We start from the raw sequence: 20,750 nt of genomic DNA, 5'->3' as shown, positions 1-20,750 counted from the left end.
CTAATAATAGTTCATTTAGAATGATTGGAGTAATGAATAGACTAGCTGTAGGCAGTCAGGTAGAAGTGCTTGATTTATCAGCATGTGGCATTTGAGTATGAATGCTGAAAACAGGCCTTTATAATTTAAAGGGGCTCTGACATAACGGAACACCGCTGTATGTACGGAATATGTTTGAAAAGAAATAGTAAATAAATTCTGCTTCTTTCATGTTTTTCTTCACATTGTGAATGCAGACTAAAAAGCAAACCATTTTTAATTAGTGCTTTTCATTATATAAAGTAAATGAATTCCAAATGTTTATGAGACAAAATTCTCTTTTTTATTTTCAAAGTAAGCCGAGAGGCAAAGCAACAAAAAACAATGTAGGCTTACAAATATCAACTGAACGCTTTTCATGACAAATTGTACAGTGTAGCAATTGTCGGATTAACAACAGAAAAGAAATAAAAAGAAAACCTTGATGCTGAACTGTGTCACAGTGTGACATTGTCAGGTTGTGGGCTACTAAGCTTTAATTTATTACTGACTTTGTGACTCTACACCTATTCAAAAACTTTTAGTCTGCAAGAAGGCATTTCTTCCACCAAAAATGAATGATATAAAAACTACACAAATCATATCACATTTATAGTGCTGCACAGCTGAAATTGGGCTCAGTCAAACCTCACAAAGAAAACTGATTGCATTGCCACTAGACATTTTTATAAGTTTTACTGCACAACATCATGCAAATAAGCCACAAGCTAATAAATTACATAATAATAATTAACATCAACAACATTTGCTGAGTTTTTTTTAACTTTTGCATTTAATAGTGAGCACTTTTGCTTTGAGCAAATGATACTTCCTCTGTCATGTTCACATGGAGGTAAAGAGCATGACTCTGTTTGATATAGAATGCTGGCTTATTTCTTTCTGAATACTAAACAGTATACAATGTATGTTGCCTACATTTTTTTTTACACAACGAAGTGGAACATTAGGCATTATTCTACAATAAACATTTCACACAGTAGTATATGCCACATTAGCACATGACCTCATCACTACAACATGTTAGTAGCATCCAGCATGGTTGAGCAAAAAAAATGCTAATTTCAATTTATTTGAATTCAAATCGCAATTGCTTTTTAATTTAATTTAATTAAATTTAATTTAATTTATAGTTTACCCAAAACTGAAAATTTGCTGAAAATTTACTCACCTTCAGGCCACCCAGGATGTTTGTTTCTTCATCTGAACAGATTTGGAGTAATTTAGCATTACGTCACTTGCTCACTAATGGATCCCCTGCAATGAATGGGTGCCGTCAGAATGAGAGTCCAAACAGCTGATAAAAACATCACAATAATCCACACAACTCTAGTCCATCAATTAATGTTTTGTGAAGTGAAAATCTAAAAGTTAAAAGACATTTTAACTTTTAACCGTTGCTTCTGGCCAAAATACGATACAAGCGTAATAATGCTTCTTCCAGTGAAAACGTCCATCTCCCATTGTCCTCTCACATCAAAATCCACTAACATATTTGTTTACTGTTGTAAACTGTCTGTGCATATTTCTCTCCTGACTCGACTTTTTCACTGGCGAAAGCGATATTGTGGATAGAGGATTTATATTTTAGCTGGAAGCAACTGTCTGAAGTTAAAAACATCTTAATGATGCAGTTTTCGCTTCACAAGTTAATTGTTGGACTGGAGTCATGTGGATTACTTGTGAATTATTGTGATGTTTTTATCAGCTGATTGGACTCTCATTCTGACGGCACCCATTTACTGCAGAAGATCCATTGGTGAGCAAGTGATGTAAAGCTAAAAATCAGTTCTCTCCAAATCTTTTCTAAAGAAAGAAACACATCTGTCTACATCTTGGATGGCCTGAGGCCATCAAATTCAGGAAGTGAAGTAGATTTTAAATAGCAGTTTATTTCTTAATGGCGAACAAACCTGGCATCCATTTATCAGCCTGGAAATAAAGAAGGTAATTTTTTGTGCTTTGTTTGGTCATCCTGTCATGATGGATACAGAAGTTTCATATACTGTGCAGAGTATGCATACTGCAGAAATAGTAAAATAGTATTCTGTATGCTATCCAAAATAACCCATGACCCTGAGGTATGATGAGACAGGAGGCTATATGACATAGCTTTGGTCACTGCACCCAACTCCATTTTGATTTTCAAATCCAATTTTATATTAAGGTCAAATGGTCTGCACTGTTATTTGCTAGTGATAAAATTGGATCCATTTGTTCAGACTACAGTACAAATAACTAAATGTAATTAAGTTGGATAAGACAAAAAAGTGGATTTTTCTTGATTTTTAAGGAATGTTTGTGAGCTCTGTAACAAAGCAAAATGTTATTTTCATTTTTTCAGTCAAGTGGAGAGACATCCATCTACAGTGTAATCACATTTCAAAGGACACAATTGTCAATGTCAAACATTGATAAATGAATCTATTTACACAAAGAGAAAAACACCAAACAGAAGAAATTGACAAATCTTAACTGAGCATAATTAACAATAGGCATACAGTTTTTCACTTTGAACTTTTACATAGTGTGAATAATCTAGTGAAAGAACAGCAGTAAAGGAGGACACCACTCAGTGTAAGTTTGTTAGTGTACCTCTAGTAGTCACTTACTCCATTTACTAACTACTGTATAATTGATTCTAGATTAGAGGTATGTTCCTTTGGTGTTATTTAAGCATTTGAAGGCATCAACATCTGGTTATGAACTAGCTAGTTCTTAAAAGTAAAAGCAATTTGCTTAAAAGTAATTTAGACTAAATTTGTAACATGCAAAATTTCTTTCAAACTATATTTATTTTTTATTTTTCAGAGTTCTAGGCCCATATTTGTGGTAAGCGCCAGGAAATACCACTAGATCATAATATTTTGTAATTTGATTTACTCTGTAAAGCCAAAACACGCAGTAAAATACAGAGGAACTTAAAGCACATATAACTGCAGTGTTTGTTGTTGAGAGGCTTATATTTTACAATTATATAAAACTGATGCAAATTCTTATTGAGCTTATTACAGGGACTTTTTGCAGGGTTTTTATTAACTGTGCACGGTCAGAGTGTGTAGACCTTAATTCTTCTTGTTTTATTTTGTTTGTCTTGGTATATTATACTGAGTGACTTGTCATGGTAAATCTATATTAAGTAGTTCAAACTATAATGAATTACTAGGTTTTCTATTCAGAGGCAAGCAGAGACTGCGATTTAGACAAACGGTGATGTGTAATTATTAAATTATGTGATGTAATTTGTGTTTTTCTATAAATACAGTTCAAAGGCAGCAGAGAGATGACAAGAGTGGTCAAAACTCACTGAGGAAATTTAATGAAGCCTCAAAAAACAAATGTTATAAAATATGTATAATGTTTTTGGTAACACTTTCTATGAAACCCGTATTTATAATACATTATAAGGGTATTCTTAAGGCATTAATGAATGCATAATGCATTATAAAAAACCTTATAATATGTTGTATCATCTCATGAATATTCATAGGCACAGTTTTAATATATTATTATATTTACGTATTTGTGGTTATAGCTTTTAAGAGTATGATGATTTATAACACAATGAACATGTTGCATCCACTTTTATATTTCTCATAGTTATAATGTATTATAAGTCTCATATCTTGCCATTTTTCTTATGCTACTTTACTTAAAGCGGTCAAAGACCACTTATAAGTAGTAATAATAATAATAATAATAAAAAAAAATTCTCTCAAACAGCCATAAGATCAGATATCAGATCAGATGAATGTGTAATATGACACATTTGCTTTGAACAATTTTTATTGTAATATCAGTTTGATGGTACCCTTTAAACAGCTGTTGATAAGCGACTCTGCAACTACATATCAACTAGCGGTCATTAGAGTATTGGTATGTCTGCTACTGTAAATATTTGCCAACACTTTATTTTGATGGTCATCCAACCGATAAACTGACTATAAGTGTCTTTGCAAGTATGTCAACTTATTCTACCATACTAGATTCTACCATTCTTGAGCATACTAATACTCTAATGAGAGTTAGTTGGCATGTAGTTGCAAAGTTGCTTATAGTCGACTGATTAAGGGGACCATCAAAATAAAATGTAACTATATAAAACACTGAATTTTTTTCAGTTGGAGTATAAAGCTCACATCAATTAATTAACATTAGCTCCACAGGAAACACTCAAATAACACTCAACATCTAACCACTCACAAGCTGTAGTAAGATACTGTGCAGATCTTAAATAAACAATGTCAAGATATGATACAGTCCATTATTCTGTAAATGAAGTAGATTTAATATGGTGTTCATTGCGTGTTATAAATAATCATACTCTTAAACTTATAACCACAAATACGTAAGTATTATGATGTATTATAACTGTTGTTATGATTATTCATGAGTTGATATAACATATTATACGTTTTTTTATAATGCATTCATTATAATGCCTTAAGAATACCCTTATAATATATTGTGTTACCATGTTTTTTTTGGTAATGTTTTTTTTCTTGCAGTCTTAGCCATAGACGAGACCAGACAAGCCTGTGTGTGTGGTGCTGGTTTTTATGGAGAGTTGATGAGGATGGCAGACAGGTGTGGTGACCGTGAAGTGTGTGAAGATGAAAGCCAAGGGGGATTGTGGGAGATTATGTGTGCAGAGATGACAGGCAAGGTGACTGATGATCCTGACAGTATTAATACTGCCCACATTGACTCTGATTGTTTCTGATAGTTCTTCACAAAAAAAAAAAAAGTCTGCTGGTGGAGCTCGATTTGTAATGAATTATGTGCTTCATTAGCATTGCAAATGTTTTTAATAAGCATGCTTACTCCAAATACACTTGACAAATGTAATTTCTTTGTAAGTATACTAAGTTTGCTGATACATTTTTAAAAAAATTAAAAATTACCTTTTTTTTGTCAGAACAAAATATTTTTATGAAAATGAGCTTTATTTTTTGTCATTAAAGTTCTGACACCTGAAAGTATTGGTTCTGGGCACATTCTAGCAAATTTTAAAAATTTTCCGCATTGCTGCAGTACAGCTACCAGTTTCCCAATGTAATGAAATCAATAAAAGCCATTTAAAGATCTTCAAGGCCCAAGGTTTCATTCTCTTTACAGTACATTCATCTTGATATTACAGCATTACAGCAAAATAAGACATCGAGACACACTAAAGCAAAAGTTAGGTCTTAAATAAGCCACTTGGCGCAGACCAATTAGGACACACAGTCTAAACATTTGAGTCATAATCATAGATTGTGCTAATTCCTTGCATCTTCGCTGCACTGCTGTTCTGTCACTCTACAGTAGCTATATTACAACAGCATCTGTCCCCTTTGGTATTTACCATGAACGGTTCACTCCATTGGTTTTCACACCAGTGCTCATTTACATACAGTGGACAAATACAAACACAAATACAATATAAATAATACAAATGCACATGTCAGGCAAACATTTGTGCAACTGCGCAATACCGTCTTGAGAAAAGATAAACGCGGCCCATCTGGTGAACGCAGCTTGTTGCCTGATCTGAGAAAAAAACGTTTGGCTTAAATGTTATTTCACGGACTCCGATTCAAATATCAGAAATGTTTAATACAAGATTAAAATGTTTAAAATGGAGACCTGCACCAAACAGATTGTCCTGTTGAATGTTTAGGGTGTCTATTAAATGTGTGATATTTTTGGCATAAAATCTCAGAAAAAAAAGGTACAAAAGCTGTCACTAGGGCGGCTTTCAAAAGGAAGTCATTTGTACCAATTTGGTACTAATATGTACCTTTAAGGTATTAATATGCACCCTTCAGGCATACAGTAAATAAGGTAAAAAAGTTCTTTTTGAAAAGGTACCACCCCAGTGACAGCTTTTGTACTTTATTTTTATGAGAGTGTAATAAAAATCATATTAAATTAAAGTTGAAAAGTTGAAGTTTAATGCGGATGTGGCACAGTTTGGCTATATACAGTAGAATCTCTGTAAACAAATTATTTACTATACTCTAATATTTCTTTATATATGACTTCAGCCTCTTTTAACGTCACTTGTTTGCACTTTGTGGGAAACAAAATAGGGGATTTTTAGCCCAAAATGTTATCCTTGTAGAAAAATTAGTTCACTCAGATTTTAAGAAGGGAATAATTCCCAGTGTTTTCACAGAAAATCTCTGAAGAGATTAGGACTGACTTGATCTAATTGTCAGTTGATGTCAGTTGAAGATATAGATCTTTGGAGTCTTAATTGCCCACAACCCGAGTCAGTTAATGGCATGAATAATCCATTTATTGATCCCAGGCTTGGCTTTTACCCACCCTGACAGGACTTATTTTCTCCAGTTCCTCCATCTGAAACACTTTTTGGTTTGTGACCCCTTTTATTCCAGATCCCGCACTGGATCCTGTGTCATTCGAGCAGACCGAGTTATTACAAAGCCGGCCAGTTCTCCTGTTCTCCAACTCCAGACACGTCCTGGAGTTCTTCATAACGCCGTCTGTGTACACCCGGTTCCTTGCTCCGAAATTCAAGGGATTGGAGTTCACCACTGGATCCCTCACGTCTCCTCTAGCTTTCCGTCGCATTCCACTCCTCAGCTTCATTCCGTCGCAGCAGCACGAATGCGTCCTGCACACCGCCTGAAATCCCCTCTTGAAGTTCTCATTGTAATACCCGTAGATAATGGGGTTGACGCTCGAGTTCGAGAACGCCAACCAGTGAGCAAACGGGAACACGTAGCTGCTCAGGAGTTCCAACTCGTCTTCATTTAGACCTCCGTAGTCCGTGAGGAGCATCAAAGTCCACAGAGGCAGCCAGGAGAGTGTGAATAACAAGGCCACGATACTCAACATCTTAATCACTTTGATCTTCTTTTGGGAAATGAGGGGCCGGCCTTCCTTCTGGGCTCCAGGGGCCAGAGGCGAGGCGTGAGGCTGTCCGCTTTCATGCTGATCGTTCCCAGAGATCACAGAGGTGGTGTAGAGTTTGATCCCAATTCGTCCGTACATAAGAGTTATCAGGGTGAGGGGAATGAGGTAAATGTGTGCGAACAGGACGGTGGTGTAGACTTTTCTCATCTGTGGGTTGGCCCAGTTCTCAAAGCATGAGAAAAGTGGGTATGTGTGGTTGTAGTCTTCATTGTGGACCATGTAATGATGCTCCACTCTCTCCACAGTTAACGTCACAGCTGATGGACACATAATGACCACTGCAAGCACCCAGATCATCACTATGGTCACCTTGGCAACCAGCAGACTGAGTTTGGGTTGGAATGGATACACAATGCAACGGAACCTGAAGGAGATTGGAACAGAGCTCTTCACAGCTGAAACAAATCTGTCAGGCATAAACTCTATGCCAATGTGAGTTAATCCTCTACTTTTTTCTGTATTTACTTTCTTTTTCTCACATTTTAAATGTTTTCTTCATCTCACTCCTCCTTTTTATAATTTTCTCTATTTCATCATAAAACATAATCTATATGTTTTTATGTAAACCTATTTTCTGAACAGACCAGAGAAGTGGTAAAAAAAAAAAAACCTTTCTCACACAGGATTTGATGATATGCAAATTCAGAGTTTTCCTTTTTGAAGCACCGGACCACTTACTGGGTGAATCTCACAATGTCCAGGTCACATTTCAGCCCAAAATCAAATGAAGAAAAAAAAAAAGAAATTATATTTTGAATAAAGAAAATTAAGGCTTTTTAAGAGCCATTAAGATTCTTTTTGATTTTTATGTATATATTTACATATATATTTCTTATTATAAATGTTGAAGACTATTTGCTGCTCATATAGTTAAGAACCATTGTCATTTTTAATAATTAAGTTCCAATAATAATTGCACCAAATCAGCATATTAGAATGATTTCTGAAGGATCATGTGACACTGAAGACTGGAGTAATGATGCTGAAAATTCAGATTTGCATCACAGAAATAAATTACATTTTTAAATATACTAAAACAGAAAACAGTTATTTGTTATTTCATAATATTACTGTTTTTTAAATATAATATATTATATATATAATATAACTATATGTATTATAATTAAAATAATATATATTTTCTATAGAACATATGTCATGAAAATAATGGCTTTCTGTTTAAAATTGCACCAAATCAGCATATTAGAATGATTTCTGAAGGATCATGTGACACTGAAGACTGGAGTAATGATGCTGAAAATTCAGATTTGCATCACAGAAATAAATTACATTTTAAAATATACTAAAACAGAAAACAGTTATTTGTTATTTCATAATATTACTGTTTTTTAAATATAATATATTATATATATAATATAACTATATGTATTATAATTAAAATAATATATATTTTCTATAGAACATATGTCATGAAAATAATGGCACAAAAAAAATTTCTTTTGTATTTCTTTCTGTTTAATTTCAATTAGATTTTGAACTGTTCTTGACAAGTTTTGTGAGACTCAAACTGATAACAACACTGACCTGTCCACTGCGATGGCCACCAGCGTGAACACAGAAGCAGACACGGACATGCCCTGCACCAGACCACTCATCTTACAGACTGTGTTTGTGAACGGCCAACCTTGGAGGAAAAGAAAAAATATGAAATGACTGACAAGGAGAATTGTGCTACATAAAGCCCCCTCAAAACACACACACACATCTTTTAGGTGAAAGATTGCTGAACGCAGAGAGAGTGAAAGATTCTTCTCGTTTCATCAGCAGGATGTCTGAGCTGAATGCTGCAACTGTAATATAAGAGGACTTAAAGAAGATTCTCCTCAATCTTTTCCATGTACACAAGATGCTTGCAAAAATTTCTGCTTGGCAGGAAGATGTAGTTTTTTTTTTTTTTTTCACAAAAGGGTCTCCCTCAAGCCCAAGGACAAAAGGTTTAGTTGCCCCCGTTTTTGTTGGCCTTGCCTCACAATACTGAATTTCTGCTAACATTAAAAGATCTGTTCACTTGTGGGCAATGCCTGCTATAATGGCAATGACTCAAGTCATTCAGCATATTTATACCCTGTGAAATGCTCTTTAATAATACTGTGGACTGTAGAGTAGAATAAATAATATTGCAATGCTATTGGCTATGGATATAATCAGGTTGCATTGACAGATCTGGTTTTGTCTCCTTCCAGTACATTTTAAGCCTAGCAACAAAGGCAATTTGTTGAAAGGTGAGAAACACAAAGTGGAACAATGTAAATAAATGTTCCCAGAACTATACAGTCACTGACGAATATCAATATACAGACCAGATGAACAGGAGTTAACGAACACTTTAGCGCTATTCAGATGGTTTATTTCTCCAGAATGAAGCGTGTAAAGATAATTTGCATGATTTTTATCAGGACAGCAGTTATTTTACCAGTTACTGTATGATCATTATATCAATAATGGTGTTTGATGTTATAGTCTGGGTTCTGTAAGTAAAAATACAGCAAAAACAGCAATATTGTGAGATATTATTACAATTTAAAATAACTGTTTACTATTTCAATGTATTTTAAAATTGTATTTATTCCTGTGATGCAAAGCTGAATTTTTATCAGCCATTACTCCAGTCTTCAGTGGCTCGTGATCCTTCAGAAATCATTCTAATATGCTGATTTGCTGTTCAAGAAACATAGCTTATTATTATCAGTGCTGAAAACAGTTGTACTGTTGAAAGTGATACATTTTTTCAGGAATCTTTCATGAATAGAAAGTTCAAAAGAAAAAACAAAAATATTTGGTAACATTATAGAGGTCTTGTCCCATTAAATTTAATAGCAGAATAATTAATTTTAAAAAATGTACATAGTAATAATTATTATTATTATAATTTTTACAAAAGAGAATGACACTTATGGGCCATTTTTTTTATTGAATTGCACACAGATTATCAGCTTGAATCAGTCTGATGAGTCATTCACTGAATGAACTAAATCCAAATAAACAAAGTCATTGCTTTCAATCATATCATACTTGAAATTAAACATAGTTAATGTGTACTTGAGGCTTGCGAAAGTTAAACCAGCACTTTATTTTACAGTACATGCACTTTCATGTACTGTATGTCTGTGTTGACAGATTCTGTGTGGGCCTATGAGCACCATAATGTGCAGATTTTGGACAGCTAGGACGGCTGGTATGAAAAAGTAATTAATACATCTGGACTGGACAGAGAAAAAGAAAAAGAGAGGCCAGGGACCAATGAGCGCTTCTGCCTGTGGTCTATCTCTCAATAGCCCACGGCTATTCTGTGCTTGTGAAGAAAGCGATCAATATTGTCAGTTCTCACTGGAGGCATTTCATAAGAAAAGGAGGATGCAATCATAGTCCAGAATGAACAATCATGCCCATCTTCTTCTACACAACCGCTATACACAATGTTTTCAACCAGAAATTATGATTCATTGATAAGTACCTTTAATGCAATGCAAGTCACTTTGAATAAAAGCATTAATGTAAATGTAGCAAGATAAAGAACTTCAGAGTAGTGAAGGGGACTTTTTATCTTGGAGCACCTATACAACTTGAAGCTATAACAACACGGTTTCACAATATCCAGGGCACTAATTGTGTTCTATATGAGATTTGTGTGTGTTTGATATCTAGGATAAATGCTAGAGTAAAATGAAAATTTTATTTTTATATAGTGGTGGATGAAGTACCTGAAAGCCACACTTAAGTAAAAGTACAGATATCTTATCATGAAAATGACTTTGGTAGGAGTTGAGAATATTACTTGAGTAAAAGTTTTAATGTAATATTTATTGTACTTAAGTATAAAAATATATATTTTTATATTAAACGTACTTAAGTATTGAAAGTAAAAGTACAAGTAAATGCAAAATGGAAAAGGAGCAAATAAATATATTTAAAAAATGTATACACAGTTTGAGCAGCAGGATTGTGTTCAGTTTTAACTCTTTCTTCCATTTTGTATCTTTGGGATAGCTTAAGAGGCACTTAAGAGAAAACTTTTCTGGAATCTGCATCTGAAGTGGCATTTTAATGTATTTACAGAGTTTAATGTAGCTCTGAGATAGAATTGTTTCATAATTCCCAATAAATAGATTATGATCCACAAATAAATGTAAAGAGATTAACAAAACAATAAGCATATTGATAAATAAACAGAATGAGATCCACAATTAAAATTTAAAATTGTGAGTTTCACAAACATGAATTAAATTCACAAATAAATAAAATGAGATTTGCACATAATAAACATATTCACAAATATCTTTTATGTCACAAACACAACTTTCATTTGTGAATCGCGTCCTGTGCATTTGTAGATTGCTGCACACATTTGTGGATCGCTCCCCGTACATTTGTGAATGAATTTCTAGCTTCAAGACGCTTGACAATCTAAAAATTTGTGGATTGCACCCACCGTCTACTCAAGCCAATCAGATAACAGCTACACTTCGCTGACCAATCGTAGCACGTTCTCGCTATAACCAATCACGTTTTGCTTTGCTTATATTTGTGATTATGTTTATTTGCAAATCTTGTTTTATTTATTTGTGAATTAAATACATTTTTGTGGCGCTCTAAGATTTATTTTTGAATCTCATTCTATCTATTTGTCAATATGTTTAATTTTTGTTAATCCTTTAAAAAAAATTTGTGGATCATAAACTATATATTTGGAATGATGCAACACCGTCTCCATACAGAGGGGACATGAATGCATTTAACTTGCAGTTACAAATGCATAAATAATGCTTTGTTTTAAACATAAAACATTGAATACTGATATTTGAAATGATTTAAAACATGAAAAAATAGTTGAAATGTGAAATTAAACCTGCCAATAGGTGGCAGCAAGTCTCTGTTAATGAGTGAGTCATTGAGATTCAACCGATTCATTCAAACGGCTCAGGCACGAAGCATTTGACTGTGTTAAAGGGGTCATATGATGCGATTTCATGTTTTCCTTTGTTTTTGGAGTGTTAAAAGTTGTTCGTGCATACAGAAGATTCATAAAGTCGCAGCCACGCCTACCTAAAACGGCTCGTTCTAACACGCCCCACATGTCTACCTCACTATGTGGGAAGATTTGTATAACGCCGCCCAAATGTTCACGCAAAGAAAGGTGTAATTATTCTTCTCGCTGTAGTATTGTTGCTGCCGCCATGTTGTGGAGACGCGGTGTGTTTCGTTGCGAAAGCCTAACTACTTTGTTTTGCCTTCCAAAAGAGGACACAACTAGAAATCAGTGGTTAAGTTTTATTTATCACACTGTTCCAAAACAATACAACCCAAATATTTGAGTGTGTGCAGCACATTTTATGGATTAAAGTTTCCTGAACCTGGTAAGGGACGTAACATTTCCGTCACACGCTTGAGGAATTCGGCCAATCACAACACACTAGATAGCTGGCCAATCAGAGCACACCACGCTTTTCTGAAGGATGAGCTTTGTAAAAATCAGAAAGACGGGGCATAGAGGAGCAACAATAATACAGTATGTGAAAAAATCATGTGTTTTTTTAAACCTTAAACTGCGTAAACACATTGCATTACACCAAATACATGAAATAATGTTTTTTTCATATGACCCCGCTAATGAATGAGTCACTGAATCCTTCATCCAACCGATTTGCTCAGAAAGCAGATTAATTCAATAAGGAAACACCGTCCTGTGTGTTGCTCAGAGACGCAAAACAGTACTGAGATCTTTGTTTGGAACTATTTTGTTGGCAAAAAAGTTGTTCGTGCATACAGAAGATTCATAAAGTCGCAAAGATTAAAGTCTTAAACCCAAAGAGATATTCTTTATAAAAGTGAATGCACAGCCACGCCTACCTAAAACGACTCGTTCAAACACGCCCCCACATATCTACATCACTGTGTGGGGAGATTTGCATAACACCGCCCAAATGTATTCGCAAAGAAAGGCGGCGTAACTTTTATTCTCGCTGTAGTATTGTTGCCGCCGCCGCCATGTTGTGGAGACGCGGTGTGTTTCGTTGCGAAAGCCTAACTACTTTGTTTTGCCTTCCAAAAGAGGACACAACTAGAAATCAGTGGTTAAGTTTTATTTATCACACTGTTCCAAAACAATACAACCCAAATATTTGAGTGTGTGCAGCACATTTTATGGATTAAAGTTTCCTGAACCTGGTAAGGGACGTAACATTTCCGTCACACGCTTGAGGAATTCGGCCAATCACAACACACTAGATAGCTGGCCAATCAGAGCACACCACGCTTTTCTGAAGGATGAGCTTTGTAAAAATCAGAAAGACGGGGCATAGAGGAGCAACAATAATACAGTATGTGAAAAAATCATGTGTTTTTTTAAACCTTAAACTGCGTAAACACATTGCATTACACCAAATACATGAAATAATGTTTTTTTCATATGACCCCGCTAATGAATGAGTCACTGAATCCTTCATCCAACCGATTTGCTCAGAAAGCAGATTAATTCAATAAGGAAACACCGTCCTGTGTGTTGCTCAGAGACGCAAAACAGTACTGAGATCTTTGTTTGGAACTATTTTGTTGGCAAAATTTAGCAGAAACAGGCAATATTGTGTCTAAAATGTAAGTCACTTAATGCTAATTTTATTAGACTTGTATAAAATCAATATTACATTTGTTGTCATGCTGATATCTGGAGAAAAACGGCACTCTTCGTGTGATATAGATTAACTATATTAAATGACTTAAAGGGGCATTTTTGCTTTGAATTTTGATGATGCAAAATGCGACTAAATCACGTAGTGTATGCATGCACTCTCTGTGTGTGTTTTTGTGATATTCTGTCAGATCGCAGATGATATATCGCACACCCCAGCCTCGAATTGAGTGGAAAATGAAATCAACCGCCGTTGTGCGAGCACTTGTTTGCACATGAGCAAAGGTGTTTTTTAGGAGTCTCAACTTGCAAGCGCCAGACCATTGATTCATCAAACCTGTCTGTGTTCTTCTGACTTTATTTTGTAGTAAGTAACGAATTTGCTGCGGGGAAATGTATAGGAGTAAAAGTATACATTTTCTCATCCTCCCAAAAATACTTACACCACTGTAATTTACATCACTGTTTTTATATCTAATGTAGGAGATTAGAGATGCTGCATGGGAGCTTATTGCAATGGACACTTTGGTGAATTACGTACAAAGATGAAGCTCTTAGTTCTTGAGCACATAGGCGTAGCTTTAACAGAGGGTTCATGAAGGAAACGTAATGAACCTTGTGCTGTCATTATTGCAAAAATCAGCACAGACAGAATGATTGGGATTTTGTATTATCCTGAACAATCCTGAACAATTTTGTGGTAATGACTGTCTGGCTGTGCATTATCCTGCTCATTATATGGCTACTTAACAAATACGTAACTAATTGGACACGAAGTATCCATTTGAGTTTAATTAATTTTACTGTCTGATTTGGACAGACCACAGAGAGACAGGAAATGTATGCTTTTAGATGAACGGTCAGTTATACAGTGCTGCCATAGACAATGGTCTGCTGAATGGACCAATCAGAAGTATTCAAGAAGGCACATAATAAATTTGGATATTATAAACAATGTAACAGCATGAGAGAGAGAGAGAGAGAATTTTCCTCCAGAGCTAAAAAAAAACAGGATGACACAGACCATGGAGACATCAATACTAAATATGTTCGACAGGCCAAACTGTAGTTTCATCAGAAAAACACGTTGGTACAGTTTAACAAGAACATTTTGTTTAAACTAAATGTGTTGTTTTAAAAAAAGACAGAAAGAGGCAGACTAACTTTACTCCACACTAAGCAAATTTATGTTCTTTCAGACCTAACTGCAATTTTCTGAGATTCAGAGGGCAAAATCTACTGTAACTGTTCCAGCACAAACACCAGCACACAACAGAAATGTTGATGACTGTATCACCACCACCTGCTTTGTTAAAGAAATGTGTATATATAAGCTTATGTCACAAACACAACTTTCATTTGTGAATCGCGTCCTGTGCATTTGTAGATTGCTGCACACATTTGTGGATCGCTCCCCGTACATTTGTGAATGAATTTCTAGCTTCAAGACGCTTGACAATCTAAAAATTTGTGGATTGCACCCACCGTCTACTCAAGCCAATCAGATAACAGCTACACTTCGCTGACCAATCGTAGCACGTTCTCGCTATAACCAATCACGTTTTGCTTTGCTTATATTTGTGATTATGTTTATTTGCAAATCTTGTTTTATTTATTTGTGAATTAAATACATTTTTGTGGCGCTCTAAGATTTATTTTTGAATCTCATTCTATCTATTTGTCAATATGTTTAATTTTTGTTAATCCTTTAAAAAAAATTTGTGGATCATAAACTATATATTTGGAATGATGCAACACCGTCTCCATACAGAGGGGACATGAATGCATTTAACTTGCAGTTACAAATGCATAAATAATGCTTTGTTTTAAACATAAAACATTGAATACTGATATTTGAAATGATTTAAAACATGAAAAAATAGTTGAAATGTGAAATTAAACCTGCCAATAGGTGGCAGCAAGTCTCTGTTAATGAGTGAGTCATTGAGATTCAACCGATTCATTCAAACGGCTCAGGCACGAAGCATTTGACTGTGTTAAAGGGGTCATATGATGCGATTTCATGTTTTCCTTTGTTTTTGGAGTGTTAAAAGTTGTTCGTGCATACAGAAGATTCATAAAGTCGCAAAGATTAAAGTCTTAAACCCAAAGAGATATTCTTTATAAAAGTGAATGCACAGCCACGCCTACCTAAAACGACTCGTTCAAACACGCCCCCACATATCTACATCACTGTGTGGGGAGATTTGCATAACACCGCCCAAATGTATTCGCAAAGAAAGGCGGCGTAACTTTTATTCTCGCTGTAGTATTGTTGCCGCCGCCGCCATGTTGTGGAGACGCGGTGTGTTTCGTTGCGAAAGCCTAACTACTTTGTTTTGCCTTCCAAAAGAGGACACAACTAGAAATCAGTGGTTAAGTTTTATTTATCACACTGTTCCAAAACAATACAACCCAAATATTTGAGTGTGTGCAGCACATTTTATGGATTAAAGTTTCCTGAACCTGGTAAGGGACGTAACATTTCCGTCACACGCTTGAGGAATTCGGCCAATCACAACACACTAGATAGCTGGCCAATCAGAGCACACCACGCTTTTCTGAAGGATGAGCTTTGTAAAAATCAGAAAGACGGGGCATAGAGGAGCAACAATAATACAGTATGTGAAAAAATCATGTGTTTTTTTAAACCTTAAACTGCGTAAACACATTGCATTACACCAAATACATGAAATAATGTTTTTTTCATATGACCCCGCTAATGAATGAGTCACTGAATCCTTCATCCAACCGATTTGCTCAGAAAGCAGATTAATTCAATAAGGAAACACCGTCCTGTGTGTTGCTCAGAGACGCAAAACAGTACTGAGATCTTTGTTTGGAACTATTTTGTTGGCAAAATTTAGCAGAAACAGGCAATATTGTGTCTAAAATGTAAGTCACTTAATGCTAATTTTATTAGACTTGTATAAAATCAATATTACATTTGTTGTCATGCTGATATCTGGAGAAAAACGGCACTCTTCGTGTGATATAGATTAACTATATTAAATGACTTAAAGGGGCATTTTTGCTTTGAATTTTGATGATGCAAAATGCGACTAAATCACGTAGTGTATGCATGCACTCTCTGTGTGTGTTTTTGTGATATTCTGTCAGATCGCAGATGATATATCGCACACCCCAGCCTCGAATTGAGTGGAAAATGAAATCAACCGCCGTTGTGCGAGCACTTGTTTGCACATGAGCAAAGGTGTTTTTTAGGAGTCTCAACTTGCAAGCGCCAGACCATTGATTCATCAAACCTGTCTGTGTTCTTCTGACTTTATTTTGTAGTAAGTAACGAATTTGCTGCGGGGAAATGTATAGGAGTAAAAGTATACATTTTCTCATCCTCCCAAAAATACTTACACCACTGTAATTTACATCACTGTTTTTATATCTAATGTAGGAGATTAGAGATGCTGCATGGGAGCTTATTGCAATGGACACTTTGGTGAATTACGTACAAAGATGAAGCTCTTAGTTCTTGAGCACATAGGCGTAGCTTTAACAGAGGGTTCATGAAGGAAACGTAATGAACCTTGTGCTGTCATTATTGCAAAAATCAGCACAGACAGAATGATTGGGATTTTGTATTATCCTGAACAATCCTGAACAATTTTGTGGTAATGACTGTCTGGCTGTGCATTATCCTGCTCATTATATGGCTACTTAACAAATACGTAACTAATTGGACACGAAGTATCCATTTGAGTTTAATTAATTTTACTGTCTGATTTGGACAGACCACAGAGAGACAGGAAATGTATGCTTTTAGATGAACGGTCAGTTATACAGTGCTGCCATAGACAATGGTCTGCTGAATGGACCAATCAGAAGTATTCAAGAAGGCACATAATAAATTTGGATATTATAAACAATGTAACAGCATGAGAGAGAGAGAGAGAGAGAGAATTTTCCTCCAGAGCTAAAAAAAAAACAGGATGACACAGACCATGGAGACATCAATACTAAATATGTTCGACAGGCCAAACTGTAGTTTCATCAGAAAAACACGTTGGTACAGTTTAACAAGAACATTTTGTTTAAACTAAATGTGTTGTTTTAAAAAAAGACAGAAAGAGGCAGACTAACTTTACTCCACACTAAGCAAATTTATGTTCTTTCAGACCTAACTGCAATTTTCTGAGATTCAGAGGGCAAAATCTACTGTAACTGTTCCAGCACAAACACCAGCACACAACAGAAATGTTGATGACTGTATCACCACCACCTGCTTTGTTAAAGAAATGTGTATATATAAGCTTTTAAAGCCTTTTAAAGACAGTGCAAGTACTGTGTAGAGAGAAAAGAAACCACTGAGGGAGTGTGAGGGCAAATGGGCTGTTGAAAAGACCGGCATAGCTGCCCATCAGTGCATTTTTTGTTTTGTATGTTGGTGTGGTGATGTCTCTACCAGGCCTATTAATCAGCTTGTTGAACAGCATTCCACAGTTAAAGGTCATTTATAGGGTATTATGTGCAAGATGGTATTGCAGTAATTCAATTTTCACTATTTATTTACAGGTGGTAAATGTGGGCCAACTCTCTGAAAATATAATACTCATTTGTTTGTTTGCCTCACCTCTATAAAAAAAAAGAAAGAAAAAAAAAGAGTTTTATTTATGGTTAACCTAGTAGCAATAATTTTTATTTTAATAGAATTATTAAAAATAAAACTAAATTATTTTTTGTTTTATTGATATTTACTATAATTTCCTAAAAAAACGATTTACTTAATTAAAATATGCAACACAGTTCTTCAACAGTTTTTCACATTTTCATTTCATTGCATTCAATCCACTTAAATTTGTAAAATTGCAGTTAACCTAATCCATTTGTGTTGGGATGACATTAATTATTTTTGTTGTATTAACTGAAACTAGGCAGTTTTTATCTTCCAAGCCAGGGTTATTTTAGCATTACCTATATTTTATTATAGTATTCATTCATATTTTTTATTTATTTTTCTTTTAATATTTTCAGTCTTTACTTTAATTTTAGTTGAAGTTTCAGACATTTTATTAAGTGCTTTTGTCATTTTTGTTAGTTTTCCTAATTAGCTTTAATTTATTTTATTTTAGTTTTAGTTAACAATAACAACAACAACATAAACACTAGGTCCAGTGTTCTTTTGGACCCCATTGACATTCATTGTAAGACAGCTAAAACATTGTTCAAAATATCTTCTTTTACGTCCTCCAGAAGAAAGACTTGTTTGGAACGACACGAGGTGTAAATTTTAAATTTTTGAGTAAACTATCAAGGCACACTGTTCTCGGCTTTGCTCCAGAAAGCAGGCTAGTCAACACAGACAACTCTGTTTTTGCAAAAGTGCTAGAATTAAAGAAAGTATGCTTTTGCCCTCATTGTGTGACAAAGTTAATCCTTTTGCTCAGAATGAACAAGCACACATGCTAACCGGCAAAACATGCTGACCTGAGAGTCGAAACAGCATTTTCTGTTCCGACCCGAATCCAGTATTTGATTAGACCCTTTTGTTCTAAAGAGAATTCACATATGTTCTGCCGCCAGTGAATGTCAGAATAGGTCAATGCTGCACGAGTATTAGCACTAGATTTAGAACTGTGGGACTGATGTACAAGCCTCCGTAATACAGTGGATAAGAGCAAACTGGCCTCGGGTTCAGCACAGTAATAAGAGAGACCTGCTCTGTGCAGAGATGCTCAAAAGTTGTGCTTTTCGCCATGAGGGGTGAAAAAGGTTTATAGCTAAAGAAGTGATCAAGGCAAAAGACAGGATCAGGATGTTTTTTTCTCTCTACCTGTAATGAGGTTGTCCACCAGGGTTGTCGGGATACAGAAAACCCCCACCAGAAGGTCGCTCACAGCCAGGTTGAGGATGAAGAGGTTCGTGACTGTTCTCATCCGCCGGTTCTCCAGCACAATCAGACACACCAAGCCATTTCCCACCATGCACAGCAGGAAGATGAAGAGGTAGGCCACAGTCAGGGCGGCAGCCACAGGTAGAGAGTGCTGGTAGTAAGGGTAGTAGGTGATACTGGTGTGGTTGGTGACATTACTGTTGTTTGCGTAATCATTCTGGAGGCTGCTGTTCAAATAGGGTGCGGAAAGCTCCTGCGACATCTCCATTTCTGCTGGCTCCTCCGCCATGATGTCCCACTTGCTATGCGCCTGATGTTGAACACAAATCACAAACACACCACAGTAGAGCCAATTCAAATCAATATTGTCAAAATGGAGACAAAGATGACTTTTCAGTGTAAAATTTAATTTGTGCAAAGAATTTGGGCACCAGGGTGCATCAGGAAAATGGGAATGTGCAGTCAATTTCAACAGGATGCATCTGATGCATTCCTAAGAGACTGTTCATTGCTCAGATTTTATGTGATTTTATGCATGATAGTGAGTTTAAAACAATTCATGCTATTGTGAAAATATACGTACTGTATGGACAAAAATTGCTTTGGAAATATAATGAACACACGAATGGCTACATTTGCATTTCCAGAAGAAATCGGCAGAGCTTGCAAGGCAGAAAATATTTACACTGCAGAAAGTTTTTTTTAATCCAATAAAATAAATCCAATAAATTTCCATTAAAAACTGCATTTAATGATCTTAAAAAATATAAACATACAATTAATATTATATCCATCCATCTATTCTCCAAACTTGTCTTCTGTAGGAGGAATATAAATACCATACATTTTTCTAAAAGTTTATTCTTCTTGGTAATTTTTTTTTTAATGCGTAAATCTCACACAAGTTTAAATGGTTTATGCTTAAAAATACCAATGGGGAAATTAAAAAAAAACTAAACAAATGCAGTGCAAGTATAAGATTAGGTTTTAAAAGTTTAGATTTAGTTGTATGGTTTTGGTTCTACAACATGATTCAGAAGATAAAAAAGTCCACAAAAAAGTCCACAAATAACAATTCAGTATGCAAATGATGATGATGTTATTGCTTTGCTCTCAGTGCTGGAATACTGAACATTCTGTGCAAGTTAACAGCTTATTATTATTTTTCATCTGATAGCACACCTAAGGCTGAAATTATATTAAAAAAAATTTAATCCAATAAAATAAATCCAATAAATTTCCATTAAAAACTGCATTTAATGATCTTAAAAAATATAAACATACAATTAATATTAT

The 20,750-nt window shown here is 35.1% G+C and overlaps 1 protein-coding gene across 1 annotated transcript; it reads right to left on the bottom strand.

The window, feature by feature from the left end:
* Positions 1 to 6,318: 6,318 nt before the first annotated feature.
* Positions 6,319 to 19,743, bottom strand: npffr1l2 (neuropeptide FF receptor 1 like 2). The gene is made up of 3 exons (XM_016291290.1): positions 19,395 to 19,743; positions 8,506 to 8,605; positions 6,319 to 7,324 (listed from the first exon to the last, which is right to left on the bottom strand). Exons 1-3 carry the CDS (start codon positions 19,741 to 19,743, stop codon positions 6,319 to 6,321), a joined length of 1,455 nt encoding a protein of 484 aa, XP_016146776.1.
* Positions 19,744 to 20,750: the final 1,007 nt, after the last annotated feature.

This window comes from Sinocyclocheilus grahami, unplaced genomic scaffold (genome assembly GCF_001515645.1).
Source record: "Sinocyclocheilus grahami isolate Dianchi unplaced genomic scaffold, SAMN03320097.WGS_v1.1 scaffold269.1, whole genome shotgun sequence".
NCBI classification, from domain to species: domain Eukaryota; kingdom Metazoa; phylum Chordata; class Actinopteri; order Cypriniformes; family Cyprinidae; genus Sinocyclocheilus; species Sinocyclocheilus grahami.
This window is presented reverse-complemented; position numbering and strand designations above follow the sequence as displayed.

What these genes read in the sequence shown, in the direction of transcription:
- npffr1l2 (XM_016291290.1), bottom strand. Translation starts at nt 19,743, where the DNA reads ATGGCGGAGGAGCCAGCAGAAATGGAGATGTCGCAGGAGCTTTCCGCA. An exon ending in GGTGGACAACCTCATTACAG is followed by an intron (nt 8,606 to 19,394) that starts GTAGAGAGAAAA and finishes TTTTCCTCCAAG; the next exon opens with GTTGGCCGTTCACAAACACA. An exon ending in GTGGCCATCGCAGTGGACAG is followed by an intron (nt 7,325 to 8,505) that starts GTCAGTGTTGTT and finishes AATCTCCTTCAG; the next exon opens with GTTCCGTTGCATTGTGTATC.